The 27,257-nt window shown below is 44.7% G+C and overlaps 3 protein-coding genes and 1 long non-coding RNA gene across 6 annotated transcripts in view; 2 read left to right on the top strand and 2 right to left on the bottom strand.

Annotated features, from left to right (window-relative positions):
* LOC117603460 (uncharacterized) overlaps window positions 1–27,234 on the bottom strand; it is a 167,744-nt gene extending 140,510 nt beyond the window's left edge. Inside the window, exon 1 of the long non-coding RNA XR_004581229.2 lies at window positions 27,099–27,234. This is a non-coding gene — a long non-coding RNA (uncharacterized LOC117603460). The remainder of the gene's footprint in view (window positions 1–27,098) is intronic.
* Eogt (EGF-domain O-GlcNAc transferase) lies at window positions 19,597–23,041 on the top strand. Of its 2 annotated transcripts, none has more exons than XM_034322625.2 (12): window positions 19,597–19,894; window positions 19,976–20,090; window positions 20,164–20,536; window positions 20,641–20,847; window positions 20,923–21,071; window positions 21,134–21,297; window positions 21,591–21,708; window positions 21,776–21,929; window positions 22,018–22,218; window positions 22,337–22,470; window positions 22,588–22,690; window positions 22,778–23,041. In XM_034322625.2, exons 3-12 carry the CDS (start codon window positions 20,345–20,347, stop codon window positions 23,039–23,041), a joined length of 1,686 nt encoding a protein of 561 aa, XP_034178516.2. In that variant the 5' UTR covers window positions 19,597–19,894; window positions 19,976–20,090; window positions 20,164–20,344. The 2 variants fall into 2 exon arrangements, with proteins under 2 accessions (XP_034178516.2, XP_034178515.2); XM_034322624.2 differs by having other exon boundaries at window positions 21,588–21,708.
* Window positions 23,360–25,288, bottom strand: LOC117603453 (Phosphatidylinositol glycan anchor biosynthesis class W a). Of its 2 annotated transcripts, none has more exons than XM_034322627.2 (2): window positions 25,034–25,288; window positions 23,360–24,972 (listed from the first exon to the last, which is right to left on the bottom strand). In XM_034322627.2, the coding sequence occupies exon 2, from the start codon at window positions 24,929–24,931 to the stop codon at window positions 23,360–23,362; it is 1,572 nt and encodes a 523-aa protein (XP_034178518.1). In that variant the 5' UTR covers window positions 24,932–24,972; window positions 25,034–25,288. The 2 variants fall into 2 exon arrangements, with proteins under 2 accessions (XP_034178518.1, XP_034178519.1); XM_034322628.2 differs by having other exon boundaries at window positions 25,073–25,288.
* LOC117603452 (ATPase WRNIP1) lies at window positions 25,287–27,184 on the top strand. Its single transcript, XM_034322626.2, has 4 exons — window positions 25,287–25,796; window positions 25,858–26,686; window positions 26,755–26,982; window positions 27,045–27,184. The coding sequence occupies exons 1-4, from the start codon at window positions 25,302–25,304 to the stop codon at window positions 27,140–27,142; spliced, it is 1,650 nt and encodes a 549-aa protein (XP_034178517.2). The 5' UTR covers window positions 25,287–25,301; the 3' UTR covers window positions 27,143–27,184.
* Window positions 27,235–27,257: the final 23 nt, after the last annotated feature.

The raw sequence follows: 27,257 nt of genomic DNA, 5'->3' as shown, positions 1-27,257 counted from the left end.
TAGACCTGACAGTTGCGGCTACAAATGAGCCAGTGTACCGACCTAGGGCGGGCCACATGGTGCAATTAAAAACGACGCCGACTCTCTTTGTGCCACGCGTCCCGGAGGTGCCATATGGCTCTTCGGCACCCTCTTTCGGTCCTCTGCCCCCTCTCGAGGCTCGCGGTAGATAACTAAGTGGTTAAGAACACAGGCTCGAGTGCATCCTTCAAGATGTCTTCTTCTCGAATGAATGGAGAAGGTCCCTGGGTCATCGGTATCCGAGACAACCGCACCGTTTGTCTACTTAAGCCAGTAATTCTGGCATGGCCGTTCGAAAAACTGGATAATCTTGTTAATTCTAACTGGGGAAGAAAGGATTGACCTTTCAAAGAACCGCAGGGTGCTGGATGCTTAAAACCGTTTCCGCGTGTAAGGACCGTTAACTCTGATCGCATTGCCGCTGGCTACGGCGTTTAGAATAATTTCTGCGTTTCTGTGCCAACGACTGAGGGACTACGCCTTTCGTCCTTTATCCTCCTACCGTTAACTCAACTATTTTCGAGGCCAGCTGAGATAAATTGTACAAACAACCAGAAGTAATTCGAAAGAAGCAGGTTCACGTACAACTGGAAAAATATTTTTGACGCGATTAAAGGACGTGCCTGGAACTCTTCCTTTTTTGAAAAAGGAAAGAGAGGATCATGAAGCAAAAAAAATATCAGGATTTTTCTGATGAGCTGGAGAAAAGGTCGCACGAAGGAGCCGGAGCGTGAAAAAGGCGTGGAATCTTACGTAAAAATCTGAAAGGATTGCGAAAGCCTTTGCTGCGACAAACGCAGCCATCACGGATCATCTCCGAGAGTCTTATAAAGGTGCACGAGGAAATCACGAGGAAAACGTCTTTTCGAGACTCGTATTCCCATGCGCAATCTCTCTCTTCTTCGACAGGAAGGGGAAGGGCGGAAAAAACAGGGAGAATAGAGAAAAGACCGTTTCCAAGATTCGGGCAACTCTGTGGGAAAGGAATGAATGAACCGTGTACCGGTGTCCTGCGGTGCTCTAGTATTATTCCACGGGACAATGGAGTTTCAAGGACAGGCTATTTCGAAACGAGGGACACTGTGCCCCGCTCGAAAAGGGACTTAATCGAACAAATTAAAAAGGGTATCCTTCCATCCATACACCGTTGCCCTCAATATCTATCAAAAAATGAAATCTCTCAATCGACGAATCTATCGTCTCTAAAACAATTCAAACTGAAATGCAAATTCTAAATCGCGCGTTGGATCAGCAAGGTCTCGGCACCGCCATTCGAAGGTTAATGGCGGCGGCGTTCCACGAAAACTAGCGCGCAATTTGAAATTCCATTCGGCTTAAACGGACCGCAGAAATCAGGTGTGGTCGGCCCCTTTGCGTTTTCTGCATAGGTGTTGTCGCATCGTCACGATGTTTGGGCGACAAAGGACCCGAATCCGCGTAAAAGCGAACTCGTCGGTGGGCTAGACAAGCCTGGCGGCGAAACTTCAGAGGGACCAGCGGGCTTCGAAACGGGGCCCGCTCGTTGGAGAAGCGGAGAAAGAGGAAGAAAACGACGAAGAGGACGAGGACGAGGTGAAACCTTCCTCGCTGACGGTGAGCAGTTCGCGATGCGCCCGGCGCGTCGTTGCCGAGGAAAAAACTTGTCAACAACGAGACACGAGGGGAAAAAGTGCATTGTACGGAAGAGCGAAAAGGGGTTGAGGAAGAGGGAGATGCCGAGTCGGGGACGGAAGATTAGCAGCGAAGCTTGGATGGTAAAAAGAGCCCAATCCACCGACTGAATAATGCTCGGATAGCAGGGAATTTTGTTGGCAGGAATGCGACGCGTTTCAACCCTGAATCCTTTCACCCGCTGTCTCGTACAAATTTGCTCTAATACCGTAAAAACGTAGACGCGCCGATATTTACTTCACAAATTTGCCCGGGGATCGTATAAAGAATCGAGACGCGGGACGTGTGCTATGCCAAATATCCAAGATTACTCTGCGCGACAACTGTCGTCCATGGAACACCGTGTTCCTCGCTGGACTTTGCAGAAACGAACCGTGGAAAATAAAAAGAGGAAAGATAAAAAGATCGTATCAGGTGCGTTGCCGCGATAAGCCAGGTCTCGCCGTTCAATGAACGGCTTGATTCTTTTTTATGCAATTGTCCTGGCAGGTTCATTTAAGGAAAAAGAAGGTCTCCACCGAGTCCATTATTCGAATCGCTTGACAAACGGATCCTAGCTGCATCGGCTCAGTGTGGGGGCGTTCTTTCGTAAGAATAGGGAACGCGGAGTAAGAAGTAAATCCGTACGTGAAAGAAGAACGAGCAATGGACGACAGGTTTGTCCTGAGAGAGAAAGGAGGTTCCCCGAAATGTAAACACGATAAAAATCAACAAGGAACAGAGAGGCGCAAAGAGAACCAGATAATTCTCGATACCGTGACGACACGATCGAGAGGAAAGCCGAACAGAGAGATTCTTTTCTATTCAGCTTCGTTTTTATCCTGAATGGAAGAAAAACGTTCGACCGGTGTCCGTCAGCGGAGGTACCTGTCTGTATAGCCGTGTTACGGGCTACCATCCAGGCTCTATGGAAACGTAAGGTGCAAGGTATTGTCGCTTGGGCATGAATGGACGAAAGAATGGAGGCTGGAACAAGTGTACTGACCCACAATGCCGGGAATGCAAGGAATCCAGAGTGATTTATGGAGTCGGTGTGTTGGTGAGCTCATCGACGCGAACCAGGACACGGGTATAGACGACGACGCCCACACGGCCCGGAGCGTCTCTATACCCGGTGCCAATTACCGATACCATGAACATTCATAAATCGTAATTCGTTAATTCGCCGTGTTCGTAAGCGGCGCGCGAGAAGGAGCGCGCGCACGGCTAGCGGTATTCAAAATACGAACCCAGTCCGAGTACCGCCCGAGGCCGGAATGCTATTCATTCGGCTCCAGAGATTCGCGTGGCCATTGTTCATGAGTTATGTTCTTGTAACGAGAAACGAGCCTCGCCACGGTGCACGGTGTTAACAGTCGCCAATTCGATCGTCTCCCCTCGACTCGGTTTCGTATCGACTTGGAAACGCAATACAACACTCTGCCGAACGGTACAATTTCCTTTCCTTTTTCTCTTCGCGCTCGTTAGACCTCGATGAAAGTTGATTTAAATTTCGAAGATAAATATAGAATTCTTTTGTTGGCCTCTCGGTATTATCTCTTGGATTATCATAAGATTGATAGGGATGGAATGCAATCTCACTCGGAATATCGGAAACGATACAGGTCCTTCAAAGCTTTCCCAACACGGATGAACGAGACTATTATTCGCTTGTGAACCTGCAGTGTATGCGACCCGCTGCCAAAGTCGGATTTACTTATGGAGCTTCTGGAGTACCTAACCCGAGTTACCTGGACGCCATTCCCATCCCACCCGCTTCTTCCTCGCATTCTTTCTCTTCCCCGGCACGTAATACGCCGTGCAAGCACCATTATACCTTCGAGGACCCATTAATTTTAAATGGTGCTTTCCGAGGCACGCCATCAGCCACGGAGAAAGAAGAGATTCGTTTTTAAACTGCTTGTAGATACAATTTCTTTCGCGAACACGAATGGTTATCGTTATAAAAGTTAATCCGTCGATGCGATACGCGTGTTTAGAAGAGGGAATGAGACGAATCGAAGAAAAAGATGGACCGACTAAGGTTTTATTATGCGTGCGAGACGATTGTCAGCCGAGTTTCTTTCCTATAAATCTTAAGGATCCCGGTCCTGTTTTCGTGCTCGAGCACTCGAGCGTGCCGGCTAAATCTCCACGGCACAAAGGATTTCATAAAGTGGGTGGAACTTGTAAAGTGACCTTTTATGATCCCAATGAATGAGCGTCACGTGAACCGCCGCTACAATGCTCCAGGATTTTCCAATTTTCTCTGTCGCCCGTCCGAGTCGTGGGAGATCGAATGACTGTCGTGTGAACGGGCAAACGGGCTCAAGATTTTCACTAAGTTGCACAGAATGGAGGGAAGCACGACAAAGGCGTTAAAATGGACTCTCGCGGATCACTGGTGTCAGAAATGAAAGTCTTTTTCGTCTTTATTATTCCATGAAATAGATCTTATCGAATTTGTTATTCGCCCTGTTGCCGAATATAATTAGACGGGACTCATTAAAATTTTAAGCAAGTGTTCCAGAATTCGCCTAATGAGGTTGATTAGTCAATAGAGCTGACAGTAAGACCAAAATCGAACCGGTTGTAACGCTTTCATTTAATGTACTCATTAGGTACCATTTCTAATAAACCTGCCTAAATCATTTTTGGACAAATATGAATTGAAATGAAAAGAAACGCGCTATCCTACAAATGTTTCTGTTCCTGAAATCGCAACGTCGAGGAAAGGTTAAAAGTCCACGATCAACGAGATACTTGTTTTCCACAGGTGGTGCCTTCGATCGTGAGGAACAGTTCCTTCAGAGAATAACGGTCCGACCAATGACATCTCTTCGATCTCCACGGAATGACGTGACCCCTGATCGGTCATCGAGCGATCAGACTTAACCTCGACAGTCATTGTTCTCATGTCCGTGACACCCGGAGTAACCGTAGAATAGAAACGTTTCCCTCGCGAGACCGGCCCCGTAATTATCCCATAATATCTTAGGGAGATAAAAAAGGAACTTAAAATTGCAACGGAGAAATTCCATGAGAAAATAATCGAGGAATTATGTGACGTTTGCGGTGGCCCCAGCTTCGACTTCCTGTACCATAATCTCTGCTTTTCACGAATTCCATCGGTATTAACTATAACTTTGAAGATCATTGCCGTTCCTTCGCACTCGTTACCGATTCCTCGCTCGAAATCGTTTGAAAGTCTAACACGGCGAACGGTGTCGGTTCTTCCGCCACGACGATGCTTCGTTTCAATGAAGAGACATTCTAAGAGACGCAAAATCGTGCGAGGGCGTGACTGGGAACACTTGGACGTTCCACATCTAGATTCGCTTCGTGCCCCAGTGGCCGTAGAACATACGGTACTCGTCGTTTTCTCAGCGGCGAATCCCGGTCCGGCTTGAGAGACATCCCTGCCGCGGTACATCGAGCCGGGCAATGGTAATGACACCTGATACTCCGACCGTCCCGACGAACGCGTGACCCGGAAACCGACCCGGGGCCATTTTTCCAGTCTTCGTCCAAGAGACGGCGAGCCGCGATCTAGATGCTTGCCTCTTCTCTTGTTTCTCTCGTCCCTCTCTTTCTCGTCGAACTTAGCAGAGCAACGCGACGGACGCTCTTCTTCGTCGCAACAACGGTCCGTGTAAAAGCACAGAAGAAAGGGGAACGGACGAGATTAGAGGGACGATGGTCTCAGCTTCGACCGTCCTGGACCTACGGTCTGTCCGAGGTCAAGCCGCTTTGGGGCATCGTGCTAACCGCACCGGTGGATCCTTCTACCCGGAAATGGTTTCTATCGGGCTAGCTCGGTCGATCCTAGGGTAAAGCCGCTGCTGCCTCCTCGAGTCTCTTCGTTTTCCGGTTACGATCGCTCGTAGGGGTTTTATGGTTTCTTTGCTCGAAGGCGGAATGTGCTGCTCGTATCGATGGGTCGTCGTCAGTTATGAGCGGAATACTCGGACGGATGCGATTCAATTTCACTGGCTATTCGTGCTTTTTCTCTGCTATTGATATCGAATGGTAATTCTATCGAAGCATGATAAGAATGATAATAATAAAAATATTCTGATAGCAGTCTGGAGTTGATCTATTAGTTGAAACGATTCAAAATTAATCTGCTGAAGACCACTTTCAATCATCGAATCAGTGAATTGGTATAGGGGCAATTTGTGATATGGAAGAGTAGAAGCGAGTCAATTCGGGTCAGAAATGTAACACAATAGGTAACGAATCGAATTAAGCAATATCCCTCGATCGATCGGCCACGTACTCGGCTTCCTACTCGAGGTTGTTACGAAGATGAACCTTGTTCGATCGAGTAGCCGCACCTCCGTGCCAGATGATTATCCGTTCTCTCGGAGGATCGTCAGGCTAGAGAGGCACACGACTTCCTTCCTCAATTCTCGTGGCAATCAGACCGCGATTTCTACCCTCCTCTAGACACAACGGGCAATTAGTTCGTCGAGCGTGTATCGGAGTGTATCGACCGATCGGCACGGCGGCCGGCGTCCTGCTGCCGTTCGTGATTTATGCCGCATTGTCTTCTTCCCCACAGCAGCGGTCGTACTGCATCGACCGTTCAAATCCATCCGTCGCTTATATATCCGTTCCTCTTTCCTTCCACGGCATCTTCCAGTTCTCTGTTCGAATCGTTCCTCTCGCCTGTTCAGATATCGTGATTCGGTATCGTTCTTCCAGACCTCGAACCAGCGAGTTGCTTCTACGCGTGACCGATTCCTCTTTCTCTTTTCGTCTCTTTCGACGCCGAGCTGTGTCTCCTCGCTGGTTTCGTGCCACGCCACGCCATGCCACGCCGACGCTGTTGCCGTGGAGGAGTGCTGGTCGCGGCGCGGCGTAACCTCATTAGTCGGCTGATGTCTCTCTTAATTGCTCGCCCTCCTCCCCGCCGTTTATTTATTGGCGTTGATCGTGATCGCCCGTGGGTCGCCACGTATCGCACCGTTGCTTCCTCGATGCCCTTCGCGACCCATTTCGATTCGGCGGTGAACCCTCGTGACAAACCCGGGACGCGTCCATCGATCGGCACGTTTCATCCATGGTTCGTGAAAAATACGGTACGCGTACGCGTACCCTCCTTGTGTTTCCTCTCGTGTCACCGCACCACGCGGTCATATATTTTCCGACAACGAACCTCGACTCCTCTACATCCTCGTGCCGTCGGCTGTATCGATCTCTTCTCACGAGTGATCGATGCGCAGATCCGAGGCTATGCTCTCGTCGATCGTCACCGTCGTCGATACCGTCGTTGTTACCCGATGATTTAAGTTCCTAACCCGAGACTCCCGCTGTCTCAGCCGCAATACAACGCCGTTCCCACTTCTACGCGGACCACGCTGCTGCACCCTGTTACCTGTCCTCTTCTTCTTACCCTACCCCTCTCTTATCGACTCCCTTTTTTTCCCCGCTTATTTTCATGACTTACGATTGTTTCGAAACGTCCCCACTGACAAGCGAGTCACGTACGTGTGTCCCATCATTTATACAAGTAGAATGCTCTACGTAGGAACCCCTGAGGTACGCTATTGTTATTGCTTCGACTATGCATCCAGCTACGACCGATACTCGAGTTGGAAAGAAGCTCTTCGTTCAGACTTCGCGGACAACGCTTTGATTCCTAGATTTATACAGTCTCGAAGAGGCACACGCGTACGACGCAAGTGCAATCGAGCTGGCGAAGGATAATATTGTTCTACAAATCCGACAGCACGCACGCGTAGAGCGTGTTCAGGTGCGGCCGCGAAGCGTACCTGGTTACCTGGCTGGGGCCGACTCGCTGAGAAACAAGAGGGAAAAGGCCGAGTAAAGAAGAAAAGGGGAAAAAAAGGTGCACGTACGTCTTATACGTAGGATCGCGAGAGGATCGAGGAGGTAGACCCGCTGAGTTATGGACACATTCGGGATTTCTTCGGGTTGTACCTGCTGGCACTGGTTACACGGAAAGGGCATAGTGCTTTATTGAATTGGGCTACATGATTTACGATACCGCCTCCAGATCTCGCTCGATCACTACTCCCTGTCGCGGTTCACTCGTTACGCCTTAACCCCTTTCGTGGAGCGTCTCCTTTCTGTCCGAAGGAACAAATCTCCAACAGGTGGTGGTGATCGAACGATTCGCGGAATAGAATCGAGGAAGGTACGAGCGAGGAATACTTAATCTCGCGTGCGACGTAGCGAGACAGTGGACACAGGGCATAGACCGTGGTCGAAAGACACACCACTTGTCCATTGGTCGTGTGGATATTGGAGGTTCCGTCTTATCGCGACGGCTCGAAGACAAATTTCCGACAAGCGAGGACGTTAAATAGTTCTCCGGAGGAGGAGCGAGGTACGTACACGCGATATCATGCGGCCGAATGAGAAATGTAAATTCTCCAGCACCGTAGACCGATGTAATTTAGTGATGCCCGAGAAACCTACCGATCGTCCGCAGGATTGTACGTGCGCGCTCGCGGAGAGATATTAGCGATAAGGTGTATCTCCTTCAACCTGCTGCACCGAGCAATATTGCCGCGGATTGATATAGTACCGCGTCCCGGTGAATACGTTCCCTCGTGTACTGTTCAGCATAATGACGTTGTACAGTAATGGCATGGTAATCACTGCAACTATTAATACACCAACGCGATATTTGTTCTCCGGCACGATCGTTCAGCGGTCTGGTACGTGCTCGAGATAGCGCCGGCCGATTGTTCGACGCGTATTCGCGAGAATTATAAAGATACAACGAAGATTGCGCTCTTTTATCGATCAGATCTTAATAATAACCCGGAGTGTAGGTTGGCCACTTGGACAAATTTCCCCCCGTGTGGGGAAGAGAACAGAGGGCATTATTTCAAACCGCACGATTGAACTTGGGGCGCGCGTGGCACGTGGTCTGGCTGTACTTCACGGATACGTAACGATAATGGAAAGGTGAAATCTTTTCGTGTCTGTGCAAGGTAGAACGATTTCGGCGCGGTCAGCCAGGATGCGGAGCACGCGCCTCGTACGTCAGTAAAATCAGCGGGTGTGGCTCGGTTCATTGTCAGGCTGGTTCAGGGACGCCCGGATCTCACGATACAGGAAGAGAGGCTCGTAAAGCCGAAGAGAAATAAGTCGTTTGGAGGAAAATTCTGTTGATCGACAATCGGAGCGATTCCAGCTTGGAATGCATTCCCGGGCGTTGCTCGTCTGAATCGAAGAAACAAGCGTATTTCGCCGGGCAAAAGACGACACGTTACGATGCACTTAACACCGGAGAGTCCTGTTATAATTCCAACGTATGGATTCGAATTGATTCGCGGGGAAGTTAACCTTTTGTAACGAGGCGATCGAGCGTAACGGTGTTTTTCAGAGATCGTCGATCAAAGTTAATCGAGAGCAGCGCGACCGGCTGTCGCGATTGCTTGACGAGCGATTGCATAAAGAATTGGGTAATCCGACAGGACCGGTATAACCACGGATGCAAACGGTTCCGCCAATTTGATACGACCTCGAAGCTGGCATATACTCGGAGATACCGAGTCTGAACTTGTTGGCTCCGACGTTGGCGTGTGCGGAGGCCTGACCGATGTCCCGAGCTTAGAGCCGTGTACCACGGGATCGCTTCGCTATATCAATCACCTCGCTTCTTTCTTACACGCAGCAATCGCGTTGAAAAAGGTAAAAGTCCGAGCAAGCCTGTCGGCATAATTCTTATCCGCGCGTAGCTCGTTGCGTACGTAAATAAACGGGGAAGGAGAAGAAAAAATGGTCGCTTTCGCGAGGAAGAAATAATCGGGGTCAAACGAAATATAAGTTACAACCGGCCAAATCGATATCCTGAATTATTGCCGGCAACCAAAGGGCGAGACCGTGTAAAATGAAAGATTTGTATGACTTGCGCGTTACGGATCGCCCGAAGACGCGAAGAAAAATGTCGTTTCAAAAATGGATTGCGTGCTCGAAGAAAATTGGCAAAGAAACCACTTTCGTTCAGGACCAAACTGATTAAATGAAACATCGAGTAGAAAACTGAAGAATTTCATGATTGCAGAAGACGTCAAACCCTAGGCTCGATTAGAAATACAGCTACGTGTCCCAGGGAGCAGAGGAGTCGTAATACGATTTATCAGTGATTTAATAAGTGGGCAGTATGCACGGTAAAGAGAATGTCTCCGACATCATTGCTCTCTGTTCCGCATCCTTTCGGAACGTTATCTCCACCTTTCTTCCAGTTCCTCCTTCTCTCTTACACGATCTTTCCTCTCGATGGAACTCCGCTGGACGCCGCCACACTGGCGCCACGCACTCCCACCCACACTCACGTGTGTTCAGCTAAAAGTGGTTGCACTTACGGTGTACACGTACACAGGATCGCGAAGCGCACTCGCGGTCAGCGATTCACGGCTGTGCAAGTGCAACGTGTGCATCACGTACATCGACGATGATGTCAGAAGAATTTGCACCTGGCGGTACGCGCATGTACGATTGTACGGCGCGAGACGAAGAAGGAGAGGCGAATTCCTTGTCGTTAGAAAGTACGTAGCAGCTCTTGGCGAGCGATGGTTACACGGGAAATCCTGTGGACGATGGAAAGTCCTGGCGAACTTACGGCTACATCTTATTCCGCGAATAATTATCGTGATTTAGTTTACGATTACCGGCATGCTATCCTTTGCTACCGCTAGATAACAACATGGACGGTAAAGTAGATGTACTGATAGGGAACGAACACGTTGATGGTCGTGGAATAAATTATCCCGAACGAGGGTCCGATGATTTCGTTAATAAATTTGTTAATAATCGTGCGGTAAATTGATTACACGAGGAGGGAGGCGAGTTTCGTTGATCGCGCAGGTACGAGAGGCAAGAAACGCGATCGCGAAAGGGAGAGCAGGCGGCAAAGAGAGGGTAAGTGAACGAGATACAGGTTGATCGATTCGGTAGACAGGTTACCGGTTCCTCAGGGGCGGCATCAGTGGATCTTCAGAGGTCCCGTAGAGGCTACTGAATTACTGACAGCCAAATAACAGGCCGATCCCTGGCGCGATGTTCCACGCGTTGTCGGCGCCCTTTCTCTTCCACCGTTCCTCTTGCTCCTCGACGTCTCTTCGGCTCGAAGCTGCGCCGCTCGGTTGTCCCAATATGGGCCAACATATTATGCATATCGGCCATCGTGGCTCTTATCTAAACGACGTAAGTACAGCCGCTTCCCTTTGGAGTAAGCCGCCTGCGAATGTTCATCGTGTTCCCTCAGCTTATCCGTAGCCGCTGCCATTCGTCGGATCAACTTGATTAGGCCAGAACGCTTCGGACAGCTCTGTAAATGAAACGTATACCTATCTCGACGGACTAGCTAAGACAATTGCGGTGCTACCGTTGCTTACGATATCGTTGGGAAATAACGAGGGTAATAATTCGACGGTTTTACTCGCGGGTCAATGAGTCACGGTCGTTTCAGTTTCTATTAAGGATTTCGTTTCTCGCCGCGTCGGGTCGTTGCACCTCCAGCATTCGGGGAATAACGCGTTACGGTACGAATGCGTGCATCGAAACAACGATTCAACTCTATCTCGCGGGACTGGCGTTTGTGTGGGTCCGTAACGTGCGCCGATGTAATTATAGATTGTGTCTCTGCGCGACCCCTGCGCGCCGGATCTTATCGAGGCATCGTGGAAAAGTATCGCGCGCGATCGTAATTATTGCGGCAACGAGGTTTTAACGAATGTCTACCTGGACGCGCCAGATCGTTTCCAGATCGATTCGATTCCTTGTGTACCACGTATCCGTGTGTACGCGGAGCAGAGTAAGAGGACGAAATTCGGGCGCGGCTGTCGAGAGAAAGGAACAAATGACAGCGATTATACGTACATACATTAAAGTGGATGAAACAAATCGTGGCAATTAATCGTATCTCCCCGGTCTCTAAACGGTATCGCGTGTCTTGCGTAATTTTCGTTTAGAACGGGGCTTAGTCGTTCCAACGGATAGATAGCTACCGATTGTCCTACCAGATTTAATATTCCTCTAGGAAGCTAATTTTTCATCCAAACAGGCAACCACTTTTGATAGGGACAGTCTGTTGGAACGGTTGAACGAATGCACACGCGTTACGAGCTTCGGAAGTGTTGACTTCACCTGCCGTCAGCCGAGTGGCAGTACCTCTTGATCGGGAGACCCTGTATCGAATATCCAATGGGACCAGTCCTCTTGTTGCGTATTTCGATACGTTTCATCGCCTTGTCATCGATAAAGTTGGCCGGTGCATGCGATTCGGTTATTTCCAAGCATTCGGTCCCCAGAAAATCCCCGTCCGACCCAGATGCGGCGAGCAAACATTAATTTGTTCCCCGTCGAATGCAATCGAGCCACGGGAGAGTTTAACCGGGTATGGCAGCTTGTCGTGTCGCAGTTAGTCAACGGTGAAGTCGAGACCACCCCGGTTTGCTCGGCTTGCCCCGCGCAACCGTCTTTCCTTTGCTTTCCTTCATGGTGCACCGACCTCCGTTCCTCTCTTCTTCTCCGTTCCACCCGTATGCATTTCCTGCTTACCCCCTTTTGTACCTCTCCCTTTCTTCCTCCTATGTGATTCATAGACCGGCCAGAAAGTATCCACGCGCGGGTGTAGATCCACCTCGGTTCAGTTCCGTGGCGACGGTCTACCTGCACCTCTTCGATGCACCGGCCTGGGACCCGGTGGCGCGAAGAAAAATATCAACCAACTAACTGTAGAAACATTTATCCGCGTTCATCGTTAGCGCGCTATCGATCACGCGTCTTTTATTCTTACTGAACGGGTGTAACCGATGATAAATGCTTTCGTTAGCCGGCATTAATTGGTAGTTTTCACTTGATCGTTCCACTCGCTTGATCGCATGGCGAGAGAGGAATTCGCACGTTCGAAATTTGTCACGGCGCTCCCAACGACACCGATTACCGACTCCACGAGATGCATGGGAGGGAACGTGCGAAAACGTTGACTTGCACGAGCTGACGCGAAAATCGGCTTGGTCATCCTGCTCAAATATCAAGGCTATGAGAGTGTAACCAATCACGATGACAATAATCTTGTGGCACTTGGCTGATGATGCAAATTCAGGATCGGTACCAAAGATCGTCGAGTCTATTTGAAATATTTCTGGAAGAAAATCAAAGTTCCATTTGACTGTATCTTTCTGATTAACTAAGAGCGAATGGTACCGATCCTTACAGCAGACATTACGAAGAAATTCCAATAAATTCTCCCCCGCAGTAGCAGTTATATTTAACGATGCTGAGAAAAAGTAGGATTGGCACGGTGGAAACGTGTATAAGTAGCCAACTATCCAGCAGTCGGCAAACAGATAACGAGGGACAGAAACGCGGTGGCTTAAAACATCCGATAAGGAGCACACGCACAGAACGACGCTTAACGATTTCATAAAGGAGATAGCGGCGAAGGGTTAGAGCTAATTAAGCGATATAATCCCTACATTCTGATGGCCATTAAAGGCAACATCAAATGTACGCTGCAAGAGGATGGAAAGTATCCGAGATAGCACACCGGAACATCATCTTACCTAATTACCGATGACACTCGTAATACCAAATAAGATTATAATGCGATTCCCTGTCTCCGGCGACATGTTTTAACACGCTATAAAGCGAGATATATTACTGGCAGATACTCATAGACCGGTGGTAGCCGCTTTCAATTTACCGTAGCAGCAATTCTTTTGTAATAAAGAAAAGAAAAGAACGCAATTACCGCGCAAAGTAGCAATTACAGTACTTATGGCTACGAGCTTCATCGCAACTAGTAATTCTTGCTCGACCAGTTCCCTCTTGGGACCAACATCTCGCTGGAAATCGTTCAGCAATTAGTCAGATATTCACGTTCGAAGGTTTTTTCTCAAGTTTCCAGGATTTTTCTGTCCTTCGCGATGATCTCGAGAGAATTCCATTCGGAAGATCGAACATTAGACACGGTGAGGAACCTCGTTGGGCGATAGAGGATAAATAGATGGAGCCGATGTTACCGAGTGTTCGTACCTGTACAGGACAGGTTCGTAGCCAGAAGTTGATCCACGATTATGGCCGTGGCTGTCCTTGTTCTTTCGATCTGGCCCGATAACCGGGGCACTTGATGTAGGGATCCGTGGGGCAGTTTTCGGCCAGAATCGTTTTCGATGTCGAGCCAATCTGCCTCGAGTCGGAATGTGGCGCTCACTGCCGTGGACAACCCGCTGGGCCACCGATTTTTCGACTCTTAACCCCGTGATCCGCGAGGACAAACGATCTACCGAGCGGGAATAAATTCTCCATGCCGTGAGGGAACGATTGAAATAAAAAATCGTGTACAATCGAAGGAGTAAAAAAGCGTCTCGATGATAATTGAAATACAGTGTAACCTTCCCTAGGAGAAAAGGCGGAGAAAAGGCGCTCTTATCCATCGCGAAACTCCCACTCGCCATCAGGAGGAGCGCAGGTGTGTCCTTCCGTTTCTTTTTCGTCCACCGATTGAACACTCTTTTGCTCTCCCGCGTAGACCACACCGGTTCGGGAATGCATACTTTCTTCGTCTGTTTATGGAAACGCGAGAAGTGTGCGAATCGGTTCCACGTACCGGGGTGGCAAACAGAGAATGACGAAGAGAAAGACAGAGATCGTACGGTTAGACCGCACCTGCATGCAATATCATTGTCCGTGATTATGCTGCTGCATAGGTGCGCACGGTTTCTCAACGCGCGCACCTGATTACGTTCAGGCGAACCGCAGAAATTGCACGCGGAGAAAGCTCGAGTGCTTATCAGATGATGAACGTCCGATCGGTGTGCATTTACTTGCAACTTAAAAATCATAAGCACCTTAAACGGTTTTCTTAGAGAGCTCCAAGTGCAACGCCTGGAAGAATGCAACTGCATCGCCAGAGAGAATGCAACTGCATCGTTCTGGGGCAAAGTTAGCCATTGGCTGCAGAGGTTAATCGCGACGATTCGTCTGAATATTATCACGTCAGCATAAAAATAAGCTGAATAATTCAATTTCGATCTAACGTCGATAGGCGTACACAGACTCGGAGGTCCCAGTACTCCCTGTTCAAAGAGAGAATATATTTTGACTAGGTGGTTGATTCATGACGCGGTCGTACTCTTGAAAACGTAAGAAGAGAAGCATCCTGAAAGGGACACCGTGCTCGCTGTCGGAGATTACCAACCGAGAGGATCCTCTTAACAACTGTTGGCCGATCTAAGGGCTCGCGAGGCTGGATATGTCCCGAGCGGACCGTGAATACGAGTCGTGGTACGCTCGTAAAAAGATGACTCGGTGACAACCGCTATGACGCGAAATTTACGACGCCGAGGTCGTAGCCCAGGTCGAATCGTGAACACCGCGGGACAAGTTGTCGTTGACGTTAGCAAAAACCTTCCCCCCGTCGCGTCCTCACCTCTGCGCCATCCACGTCTATCTCTTAGAACGAGACGTTGAACGGTCAGCATTCGTCAAACATTCGTCTCTGTTCACCAATTTATTTTCCGGTTAGGAATAACGGTTAGAAGAGCGATCGCCGGTCACGAGACGGTCGTAGGATAATACGGAACGTCCGAGCTAGAATTTTGAATTGCAAAGAAGAGTTTAGGACCGGCTAATGTGGTAGCTGTGTCTATCGAGATTAAGACACTTTTAAGATGGATGATGTGACAAAGTATTGATTTATGGTCTCATCGTAATCGACCGGACCGGTGATAATAATTCGTTAGAGTTCTCGTGTTAGCAGCAGCGACCGTTCCCATTGTCATTCGAGGCGATATTAAAGCGACCGAGCTTTCTCCATCACCCATACATAGATATACCTGCCGCGTTGTCCGATGTCTCATTAATATTTCAATTACCGACCACCATCTATGATCTAACAGCATCTCAGAGCGAGTAGAACGACCGATAAGTTTTGTCATTGTGGTCGACGACATCTTGGTCAATCGCCAGACAGCATTCCTATCAAAATTCCGAAACAGATTTGTCGCAATAGAACGATTAGTATTAACGTTTCTCTTTACGACAACGTAATCCATCGTCGCGAATTGTACAAGAGGATTTCAACGGTTCTGCGGCTTCGTCGCGCTATTATTCGCATTATGACTGTTATTACGATTGTAATACAATGCGAAATCGGTGTAAATCAGTGATTAGAAATGAAAATTTAACGAACTTCCTGTATTTCTTGATCGATGAGACGAGGCAATTTTTCATCGACGTTGCACCAAGGCAACAGGTTTCTATTATTACCATAATAAAAAATGAGGACTACATCGATAGCATCGTGCGTTAATTATGCACGGTCGATCTGCATCGTTAACTTTGCGCACCGTTGAAGATCGAGCACCACGGCGATCGAAATTAATTTCAAAAGAGAGTGTTTTATGCGAGCCGCGATTCGAGAGTTATACGAAGTCAAGCTGGACGGCTTTCAAAAGTACTGCGCCTTGAATTTAAGGATCCTTCACGGACGAAGGAAACCTTAAACTCACTTCGCCGGCCCCCATGCGATATTTTAAGGTTCGCGCGTTTTTTTCATGAGCGCGACATCAGGAACCGTAACCCCGTGACCCCGGCAACGCGAGGAGGATAAATCGTTCGTGGATGCCGTGAAGAAAATTCGAGGAGGGCCTTTAACCGACGTTGAAGACGACTTTTTGTCCTCCTCCAGCGCGTTGGATGCAGGTCTCCGTTTTAATCGGTTCCCCTACGTAATTAATTGGCCACGGTAACGAAGTACGTGTAGAGGATGCCTCGCGAGACTCGACGCCGGATTTACGAACATTTATCATGTATTAATTAAGCGATTAGTCCAGCGTCGCTAACGAGAAGCTAGCGTGTGATGGAATTTTCTTTGGCTCGCGTCTAACGCCGCCGGGCAATTTCTATCCTACGGCCGCACCGGTCCCTACCAATCACGATAATCGCATTCTAATTCAGTTCATTACAAATGTGGATACATTATATCATGCTTTCTCAATTACTCCACGATCTGTTACACGCCACTTCGCGCCATAAATTGGTCATTTCGAAACGTCTATTCCCTCGCGGTCGAAATTATTACGCGATGATGAAGCAGTCAGCTGGCGTTCGTTTATCGAACTATAAAAATGATTAATGGGCACTGTTTTCTCTCCTAGTGCATACCTTTAAAAGCATCCCAACTATCTTCGACCGAACCAACGATGCGACTACAAAGAATCGAATTTTCTATTTAACGAATGGTTTTATTGCGAAGATAAGGATTTATGTTCGTTATGGTACGGACAGTAACGCGTGCATTTACGATTGTTGTTCGAAGGATCTACAAAGTACTACCTACCGATAACCGAACGTTTTATCCAGTATGAAGGGTCGGCAATCGTTACACTTTATGTCTGTATATACGCGTTCAAATGGCAAGCGTGGGTGGCAAAGAGAAAAGACACAGGTAGGTTCACGATAATGCACGACGCGGTGCACGCTTCACGCAGGTTGATAGACGAGGTCCTTTCAGAACCTATCAGTCAATACTAGAATCTCTAGTGTCCAAATACCAATTAGGGTAGTTCTACTGTATCTCCCTCTGAGGAAAAACAGTCCTATCCGGGAAAATTCGCGCGCGAAGGTGATTTCTTTTTTTCGGGTCGCGTGGGTGATCCCCTGTTCTGGTTTCGCAAGACACCCGTTGCAATTGCTCGGTGACGATCCGCCCCCACGATTTTCTCCGTGTTACCGCGGGAGGAACCCTAAGCTCTATGAGGGACATTACATAGCGGTGAATTTCGCGTAGGTTGCATCTTGTCGCCTGGTGAAGCGTGGCGCCACCGTGGCGGGACAATACGCGCGTTACACCGATGCCACGCGCTCGTTTTACAACTTGCACGCCACATTTCTACGTGTTACAGTTCCACGTGAGGCCCGTTTATCAAACTGTTGCGCAATCCTGTCGCGAAATTGATCATACAAAACGCTCCGTTATAACCGTTGCCCCATTATTCCAAAGCGTTCAGAGGCGTAGGCATTGGCGTAACTGACGATAAGCTGGGGACCAGGGTGGGTTTGTCCGAATGAAAATTGATTCCCTTTTCCAGAAATTATCGAAGCAAGTAAAGAAACATTTGTAAAATAACTATTTCAGATAAAGTGCAATATTCCTTTATTATTTTGGTAAAAATAAAGGAACCTGGCCCACCCTCAACTGGAGACCTAGTTACGCCAATGGGCGTGGGTCGAGTCGGGACCGATTCGAGTAATTCCCCAACGCAACGGCATTTTTCATTCGCCACGATCAATAATGCTTCCCGATCAGATTGAACCGTTCACAAAGAGCCGATTCAGTACTGATAAAATTATCAGAAAGAAAGATGATGGCGATTTCGTCGATAATGGACAACGAAGAGGTACCGTTGTAACCGCACCGAGACCGAGGATCGGTCTGAGGGTGCCGTGATCGTGATCGATGTAGATCATTCCCTCCATCTATCCACGGCAATCCATGCCGGCCACTCTTCTATGTCTCCACGGTACTATACGTGTATTTGTATATACATACATAGCAACTTATTCGAACGCGATCCGTTTCCGGGTCACGCCGTGGCAGGTTGACGCCGGAGGTACCTATACGCTATTGTCCCTCGTATCCGATATCTCGATTCCCTCGCATCGATTAGCATTGATTTGTGAATTATCGATAATAGCGACAGAAAGAAGATCGAACGGTGCACCTTTCGTTTGATTCGAATTTTTAACCCCTAAAGTTGAAGGAAATCGAGCTCGAGGAAGTAGTTTCATTTGAAGAAGAAGCGATCTAGGGTTCAAGTGGAGACCATGGTGCAACATGTTTATGGTTCGACCATTACGAAAGGAAATTTTCATTGCTGTTACGTGTCCATTGTGTTCCCACGTACGTTATGCTTTATTTTATCCAATTCAACGTGGCTACGTTAGAAGATACGAAAATGAAATTAGAAAGGCAAGAATTGTGCTAAATAAATAAGTTTCTTCCATGTTCCTTTTATCGAGCACAATGAAAGCTGCTCCAAACCTGGCTTTAATTGCATAGAAAGGATTTCTAGCGAATCGATAAAGACACCTGCGAGCAACAAGAGCTGCAGCTATCCGAGTCTTCCAGATTACGTAACGATTCATGCCTAACCGAGTGTGGGACTCGTTGTATTTCAAGCAGTGTACGTCGAGAGACCCTTAGATTCGAATCTCTCTTCGGCCAGTAAAATCGTATAAACTGCAAAGATACGATCTACATCGGCCACGCCTCGAGAGAAGATCGAACTGTCTCTACCGTATACGTCGAAACAGTTTTTGACGTATCCACGAGGAATTAGCATAAGGTGCGTCTCGTGGGTTTATCAAGAGTCAATACCGCCATTATTTTGCGTAGAAACATGCTGAATAACGGAAACCATCACTCTGCACTGACGTTGGACAATAGTGGTCCCGTGGCAGAATGATTCCTTATAGGATCTCGATATCCTATGTAGTTACGGGTAGACTCTAGAGGTCTCCCGTTATTCTACCAAGAGTTTTTGAATAAATAATTTAAACAATGTTAAAAGCTACCTTTGTTCTATTTTGAGAAAATCAAAGGAGCTCTGAAAATTAAAGGTTTTGGATGATGGAACAGGAAAAGTCTATGAATGTTTTGAAAATTTAAACCAAGGTCGATGCTAAGTGGAAACTTTAAAAATTATGTTTCTAACAGGATCCTACTCTATCTGTGATTGATAAGAGCGATGGCGGTTTTCAGGTACCCACTGAAAATATACAGAAATCGCCCTTACCCTTATTCACAGATGATTATAAAGAGATCCAGCTATCAGATGTTGCAAATATAGAAAAATATTTTATCTGCTGGATAATATACAAAATAAACTTATTCGAGCCAACTATAGGTGGCCAACGACAAACGCTCATTCGACCACGTGAGGGGCGTCGTGACATCAGGATTCAAACAACACCCAGAAAAATCCTTAATTCTCCTCGATTAAACGACAACGTTCCCAACCCTCCATAAATCAATCAATCACGAGTTTCAATTCATTCCTTCACCATCGTGTGTACAATGCGTGGAGCATATTTCCCGCATGAAAAGCAGTCATTCGAGAAGTTGTACAGTGTTCGGCCATTTTGAAACTATACACAACCGACCATTGGGACAAGTGTGAAAGTAAAATCAGACGCTTGGCGTCGAAGTTCCCTGGCTCAACAGTCGAGAGAGGTGAGAACACGCGGAGACATCCGGTCTGTACATACAGATTCCACTCATGTAAGTAAATAATCATCTTTTCTCTGTCTACAGTGTACATACGTGCGGCTGTATTACCGATCGGGCCAACGGGATGCCGGTATGATTACAAAAATAAAAAGGAAACCGTCTAAGCTCGTTGTTTCGAGAGATTTTCAAGGATAGCTAGGTGGGTAGATACTCATCGTTCCTATGAATGATGTAAGGCTAGTCTAGCATTGACTTTCACCGATTCTTTTAAGGAGACACGCTGACGATTGTGTGGGTGTAGGGGTAAGCGTGTTAGTGCGACACAAAAAGTACACGCTGAGTAGGTGAGGTCGTACACCTACACCACTCGCACAGGTGGTTCCTCCTCCATTCACACTCCGTAAAGCGAGTGCACGAGTTCGTCTCAGGGAAACCCGGCTCATTTTCACCGCGATGCTCAACGCGATAATGGATTACGTCTTCTCCGTTAAATACTCGGTATCGATCGTGCTGATGTTCATCGTCGCCGATATTTACGCTAATTACACGGACATTGATCTGCCGGCTGATCACGTCAAGTACTACCTCAACGCTTTTCCCACGGTAGCCGAAGAGTGCCGCAATGATACCGCCTGTCCGTACAAGGTAACACTAGGTACAACTAATAACGCAAGCGTTAAGAATCATCGATTGTCTCATTCGCGAAGGGCACGTATTAATCGAAGAATTTTTCTTTTGGAAAAACTTAGGATAGTCTTGATACCAAAGCTTGCTGGGGTTACGAGCCGAATTGCAAAACCGAAAATTCTTTCTCCTTTCCTCAATGTCCAGGTGACCACAGAGGATGGGTGACCACGAAACAGGCTCAATTAGAAACGTTTTACGCTCAAGGGGATTTCGGCTACGTGCGCGACCAAAGGAAAGAAATGTCCATCTTCTGCGAGCCTTTATTCGTGGCAAGTTTCGTTCGTAAATTAATTAATCGTGAAAGAAACCCATGAAATTCATAGGTGCAATGTTTTCGATTGAAGGACGATTCCTCGTTAGAATGCTCGGAACACATGAGATTCTGTCGCGCAAGGAACATCATGATCAATTTCACGGAACTGATACGAAGAAACGAGCCTATACGATACAAAATGGATGTTTTGAAAGAGGGTGAAATCGGTGGATTCTGCACGTGAGTGAACACAGAATTAAATGTATCGTGCGTTTCGAACGAATCATATTTTTGCGATTCAGATTGAACGAGAAAAGACTAAACGAGAACGCGGATCACATCAGTCCTCTGCAGTCCTGGGGACCTGAACTGAGAAATTTTCGAAAACTACCTCGACCACCGATTGTCAATGGTGACTGTGATATCGTAATCGAGAAACCTACGTATATAATGAAGATAGACGCCAGTAAGTCGTAAGAAATGATTTGATAATGATCGATTTCGACGAATATGAAAATCAAGGGTTTTCTGGTAAAAAATAGTCGATTTAAATCTGTGGCAGAGAAATCTTTCGATAGGAACAATTGATCCGTTGCTTTCGTAATACCACAACAATGGTACACTTTTTGTTTATGACCCATGAAGTTTCACTTCTAGAAAACCGGCGTGAAGGAAATGAATTTATATTGGCTATTTCTTGTCAGGATACCCTTTATATCCGGCATCCACTCATTTGTCGAAGTCGTTCTGTTTCAGTAGTAAATATGTATCATCATTTTTGCGACTTTTTCAACTTGTACGCGTCATTGCACGTAAACCTCTCGCACCCCGCCGCCTTCAGCACTGATAATCATATAATGATCTGGGAAAGCTACAGGTAATCGACACCGACGCAACAGAAAAACCACGAGTTATCTAGGTATCAAGAGTTCTTTCACTTTCAGCTACCGTTCAGCGTTCCAAGACGCGTTCGATGCTTTCACGAGAAATCCGCTGTGGGATTTAAAAACGTTCCGCGGTGAAACTGTCTGCTTCAAGAACCTCGTGTTCCCGTTATTACCGCGCATGATATTTGGTCTTTATTATAATACACCTCTTGTACGATTATTTAAACTCTCATTTTCTAAATTACATCTTACTTTCTAATTATAATTATAGAATCTTAATATAGAACGAATCATTTTAGATCTACGGCTGTGAAAAAAGTGGACTATTCAAAGCTTTCGGCGACCACCTGCTGCATAGACTACGGATACCTCTTCACGAGAGGAAAAACCAAAGAATAAGAGTAACTTTACTTAGCAGAGATACCCAGTATAGGAAAATCTTAAACGAGGACGAACTGGTGAAAGCTTTGAAAGAGAATCCAGAGTACAAAGTAAGAAAGGTAAAAAATTAAAAGTTTTTAAGAATAATACTTGATAATAGGATGAATTATTGAAGAATTGTCGAAATTGGAAGAAGAATTATTGGGATGTGATAGTGAAAGCGTTATATTTTCGCAGGTAGTTTATAATAAAAAAGTTCCATTTAAAAAGCAATTAGAAATAACCAGAAACTCTGATATCTTTATTGGTATACACGGAGCCGGATTGACGCATTTAATGTTTCTACCGGATTGGGCAGCTGTATTTGAAATGTGAGTATATTTAACACTGATGGGTCACCAGTGGCCCACTATTTGAAAAATCTTAAATTTCAACGCGTTAAATAATTTTCCCACGGTAAGCATGTCTTACATCTAATTATTCTTCAGATATAATTGTGAAGATCCGGGATGTTACAAGGATCTCGCTCGTTTACGCGGAGTCAAGTACTTCACGTGGGAAAATACCTCGAAATTAGTACAACAAGACCCCGTAAGTATTTCAGACAATTTGAATTTCATGTTTTTCGAGAATCTTTAAGTAATCGTATTTATCACGAGAACAATTGAAACCACACAGGGTACGCATCCTGACGGAGGAGCACATGCGAAATTCACGAATTATAGCTTCGATATTAAAGAGTTCCTGCGTATAGTCTCGCTCGCGACTGATTATGTAAAAAATCATAACGATTTTAAAAAATTCCTTAGTAAAAGAGCGCAACGGAAAAGAACGGAAGCAAAGAACCAGACTAGAATAAGCGATGTTAATGAAGAGAAGGATCCAAAAGCAAAAAAGGCAAATGAATTGAAGCCGGTTATTCAGTCCAAAGATGAATTATGATGACTATGATAGACGATTAATTTCGATGACAACGAAAGATCTAGATTAATACCATAGTTAAATGTCGAACAAATTACACGACACGTTACCAATTAATTCCCTTTACTTATTTTTGTACCGATATATGTACATATTTATTTTAATAAAAAATAAATAAATATGGATACTATTTTATACATCTACGCGAGGACAATGAAGAATACTCTGAAATTATCAGTCACTTAGGCTGATTGTGATTTAATGTTAATTATGTATATACATTACAATATATAAAATTGTATACCCTGATGTGTGACTAGTACAACGAATCGTACATTTTTATAACTTAATCTGTACCTGTTTCCTATACAACAATAAAACCGATGTTATGTTTACAGCCATGTATGCAATCAATATTTGCACTGCTTTTGATTGATTCACATATAACGTTGGTATTAATATATTAATACCACCGGTCATTAAATTTGACAACAAAAAGAAAAGCAGACCATTGTAATTCACAGCTTCCAATATTTCGATGGTATCTACAATTGTCTTTTCCTTAGATTCTTCGGGTACGTGTTCCCTTTTATTTCGAACGTTCATTTTGTGCGTTCTGCTTTTCTTTTCCACGAATTCTGAATCCGTGATTGCATGAATTAATAAGTCTGTAATTATCTCTACCAATAATAATAACGTAAGTAACATGCTACCTAAGGTAAGTATCCACATACAGTAGCCTGCATTTGCTAACCGTCTCGAAACTCTAAAATACGAATCACAGAACAAAGTGGCTGCACAAGTTTGTGCAGATATCAAAGATAATTTAATACACAGTATCATAGATTCGTTGTAACTTGCGTCGAATTCGTATCCGAACAATTTGATATGGAACGTTTTGTGCTTGTACTGCAATGAATTTTGACCTCGTGAATTCTGATAAGTGGAATGTATCAGTCTACCAATTGCTACACCTATTAAATAAAGCCCAACATATCCGGGTACAGACACCACTCCCTCCCTGTTAGCAGATACAAAATCATTTCTTGGTCTATTACTCAAAACCCATTGTTTCAACCCTTTGGTGCTTAAAATGTATTCATGCATCCCTAGAATCCAGATGCCTGATAACAATGAGTATTTAGAATTGATAGTACTTGTAATGGAGCTTGTGAACAGTTTAACAAAAGCCAGAGTTATGAAAAAATTCCAATGAATCCCATATTCAGTTACATGTTTCTGATATCCTAGAACTTCAATGGCTACAGACCGGCCAAAACCTAATATCAACAATGGAATACAACTTCTAGCTGATTGTTTTATGTTCCTGGATATAGTGTGAAGGAAACCTATTCTGAGTCTTGGAGAAAAGTCTCTAGCCTCTGGAGCTACTAAAGCATTGGCTAGAACAAATAATCCAACACCAGTGTCCATCAAACTATATCCAAACACCTCAGTTTTGGCGAATTTGCGAGGAAAGATGTGAAAATCTATAGCCAATATACATATTGCTGTTATTATGTTAGTCAATGCTCTAAAGTATGTAATGAAAGGCCTTTTGCCATAAGTAAGCTTTGCATTGCACATTGGCAAAGTTCTTGAATTAATTCCTAGCAATAGCATGTTGATAATAGATATCACCATCATAGCACAACACACAGTAGCAATGTGCTCTGATAATATTGTGCAACATAAAATGGATGGTACTACGATTAATATAAATTCTATAAGAACCCTAACATTTTTATGAATAAATTTTTTTATAAGACCTAGTGTTGTAATAGTTAAAAGAATGCTGCATATGTTTGGTAAAAGTGCATATACAACTTCTCTGGATGTTGTCCCACCATGACCAGAAACAAATGCTTCTTGCTGTTGGCGGTAAAGATTCCTGTTCCACACATTGGACATATTTATGGAATAAGCAATTAATTTTCTCAGTAGACAATATCCTGTAAAAAGGTATTGTTCATTCATTGAGGAAATTACTTTTCTGCCATACAAATAACTTACAAGATAATTCATTTTTATTAAAGGTGTAAGAGGAATCACCTTGTTTTTATTTCCAACACAGTATTTCAATTGATTTTACAAAATGAAATATTGTCAATTCCCATTTATTTTTTATGAACCTGCTTTAGAAAACATTTCTCCAGCTTATACTGTGAAATATTACTTATTATCTTCAATTATCAATAAAAACATATCAAAAACTGTATACACCTCTAAGCAAATGCTTTTACTTGAAATGAAACCCACTGACAACTATTGACCAACACAGATGGAGCTACTATTGATTTTGCTGATTTCACACACATTTAAAACAGAAAGCAAAAAGAAATGTGAAGATCAAACTGAATGTGTGAAACTTAAAACTTTATTTTGGAATCAAAATATGTTATGTCCACTGTGTAGAAAAGAATATTCTCTAGAAGAAATAACAAGTCACCTTGACTTATGTTTTGCATCACTTGATGTAACTCTAAGGAACACATCATCAACCCTAAAGAGGTCCTACCCTAAAGAGGAATGTGATGAAAGAAATCTACCAAAGAAACACAAAGGAATTTCCACAATGGATGTAATAAATATGAATCAATCAAAAGCAATGCCAAACAAAGATCAGTTTCCACTTGCTGAAACAATGAGACCTACATGCCTTGATAATTACATAGGTCAACAACATGTTATTGGTTCTAATACAGTGTTACAACAGTTGTTAACAAAAGGATGCATCCCTAGTATGATCTTCTGGGGTCCACCAGGATGTGGAAAGGTAATATGAATATTAAATGCTATTAGTTTTTAAATTCCTAATGACCCAAACATTTTTTTAGTCATCCCTTGCTAATGTAATCTCAAACTTGAGTAAAGAAATACATGGAAGTAAAGTGCATGTTATAAAATTATCTGCAACCTCTTCTGGTGTCAGCAGTATAAGAGATATTGTTAATAAAGCAAAGAATGGATCAAAGTTAAATCATGAGACTATTGTCTTTATGGATGAAATACATCGTTTCAATAAGCTTCAACAAGATATTTTCCTGCCACATGTTGAGGCAGGCACATTTACTTTGATTGGAACAACCACAGAGAACCCTTCTTATAGTTTAAACTCTGCTTTATTAAGTAGATGTCGTGTATTTGCTTTAAATAAATTAACCCCCAAAAATATTGTTGAAATTCTTTGTAAAGCAATTTTATCTATTGGTGGAGAAATATATGATTCCCAAAACCAAAGATTGTCAAATAATTTACAGAATAAAGTAGGTGTAAGTTTCAAGCCCTGTTTCTCAATCAATAAAACCATAATTGATTGGCTAGCAGAAGTATGTGATGGGGATGCACGGGTTGCATTAAATGGCTTAGAACTAGCAGTTAAGACTAAAATATTGGATGCACCAAATCCTTTACATGGTGCATCAATTACTCTTGATGATGTCAAAGATAGTTTAAAACAAGCACATATGTTATCAGATAGACAAAGTAAAAATACACATCATTTATATTCAGCTTTAAATAAATCAATAAAAGCTGGTAATGCGAATGCAGCTTTGTACTGGTTAGCAAGAATTATGGCGATCAAAGAAGATCCGGTTGATATAGCAAGAAGATTAGTAAGAATATCAAGTGAAAATGTTGGTCTAATGGATCCTGATGCTTTAGGTACATTTTTTATGATATAACAATTAAATGTTTCTTTCAATATCAAATAAAAGAATTTAAAATTTTAGGAATAGCGGTTCACACAATGCATGGATGTGAAATGATCGGAATGCCAGAATGTGATGTTATTTTAGCAGAATGTGTTGTATATTTAGCTAGAGCTCCAAAATCTCAACTTGTGTATAATGCATTAGAATCAGCCAAAGATTTTATCATGAATTACAAAGGACCACAACCAACAGTACCAATACACATTAAAGATAGATCAAGTCAAAGAAAACTTCAAATCATTTTCGGTAAGACAATTTTCATTAGATACATACAAAATTCAACCAAATTCTCTTGATATTCTTTACAGGGCATGACGAGAAACATTTAGTACATAAAGAAGAGAGAGGTCAAAGTTACTTACCCCCGGATTTGCAGCATATTGACTTCTTTCAGGATACTTCGTAAGCTCCTCCTCTCCAGAAGACAAATTTCTTTCTGCTGGATGTATTCAGGCACTACACTTTTGAAATAAACTATTTTTCCGAATAAAAACTTTGTTTTGAACGAGTCCTTTCGACGC

This window comes from Osmia lignaria, chromosome 4 (assembly GCF_051020975.1).
Source record: "Osmia lignaria lignaria isolate PbOS001 chromosome 4, iyOsmLign1, whole genome shotgun sequence".
Lineage (NCBI taxonomy): Eukaryota > Metazoa > Arthropoda > Insecta > Hymenoptera > Megachilidae > Osmia > Osmia lignaria.
This window is presented reverse-complemented; position numbering and strand designations above follow the sequence as displayed.

Excerpts from the sequence above, each read along its gene's own strand:
- Eogt (XM_034322624.2), top strand. The coding sequence starts at position 20,345 with ATGCTCAACGCGATAATGGATTACGTCTTCTCCGTTAAATACTCGGTA. Across the intron at positions 21,298-21,587 it reads TATAATGAAGATAGACGCCA|TAGTAAATATGTATCATCAT; the intron begins GTAAGTCGTAAG and ends GTTCTGTTTCAG. Across the intron at positions 22,471-22,587 it reads TGGGCAGCTGTATTTGAAAT|ATATAATTGTGAAGATCCGG; the intron begins GTGAGTATATTT and ends ATTATTCTTCAG.
- LOC117603453 (XM_034322627.2), bottom strand. The coding sequence starts at position 24,931 with ATGTCCAATGTGTGGAACAGGAATCTTTACCGCCAACAGCAAGAAGCA.
- LOC117603452 (XM_034322626.2), top strand. The coding sequence starts at position 25,302 with ATGGAGCTACTATTGATTTTGCTGATTTCACACACATTTAAAACAGAA. Across the intron at positions 25,797-25,857 it reads GTCCACCAGGATGTGGAAAG|TCATCCCTTGCTAATGTAAT; the intron begins GTAATATGAATA and ends ACATTTTTTTAG. Across the intron at positions 26,983-27,044 it reads AAAACTTCAAATCATTTTCG|GGCATGACGAGAAACATTTA; the intron begins GTAAGACAATTT and ends TATTCTTTACAG.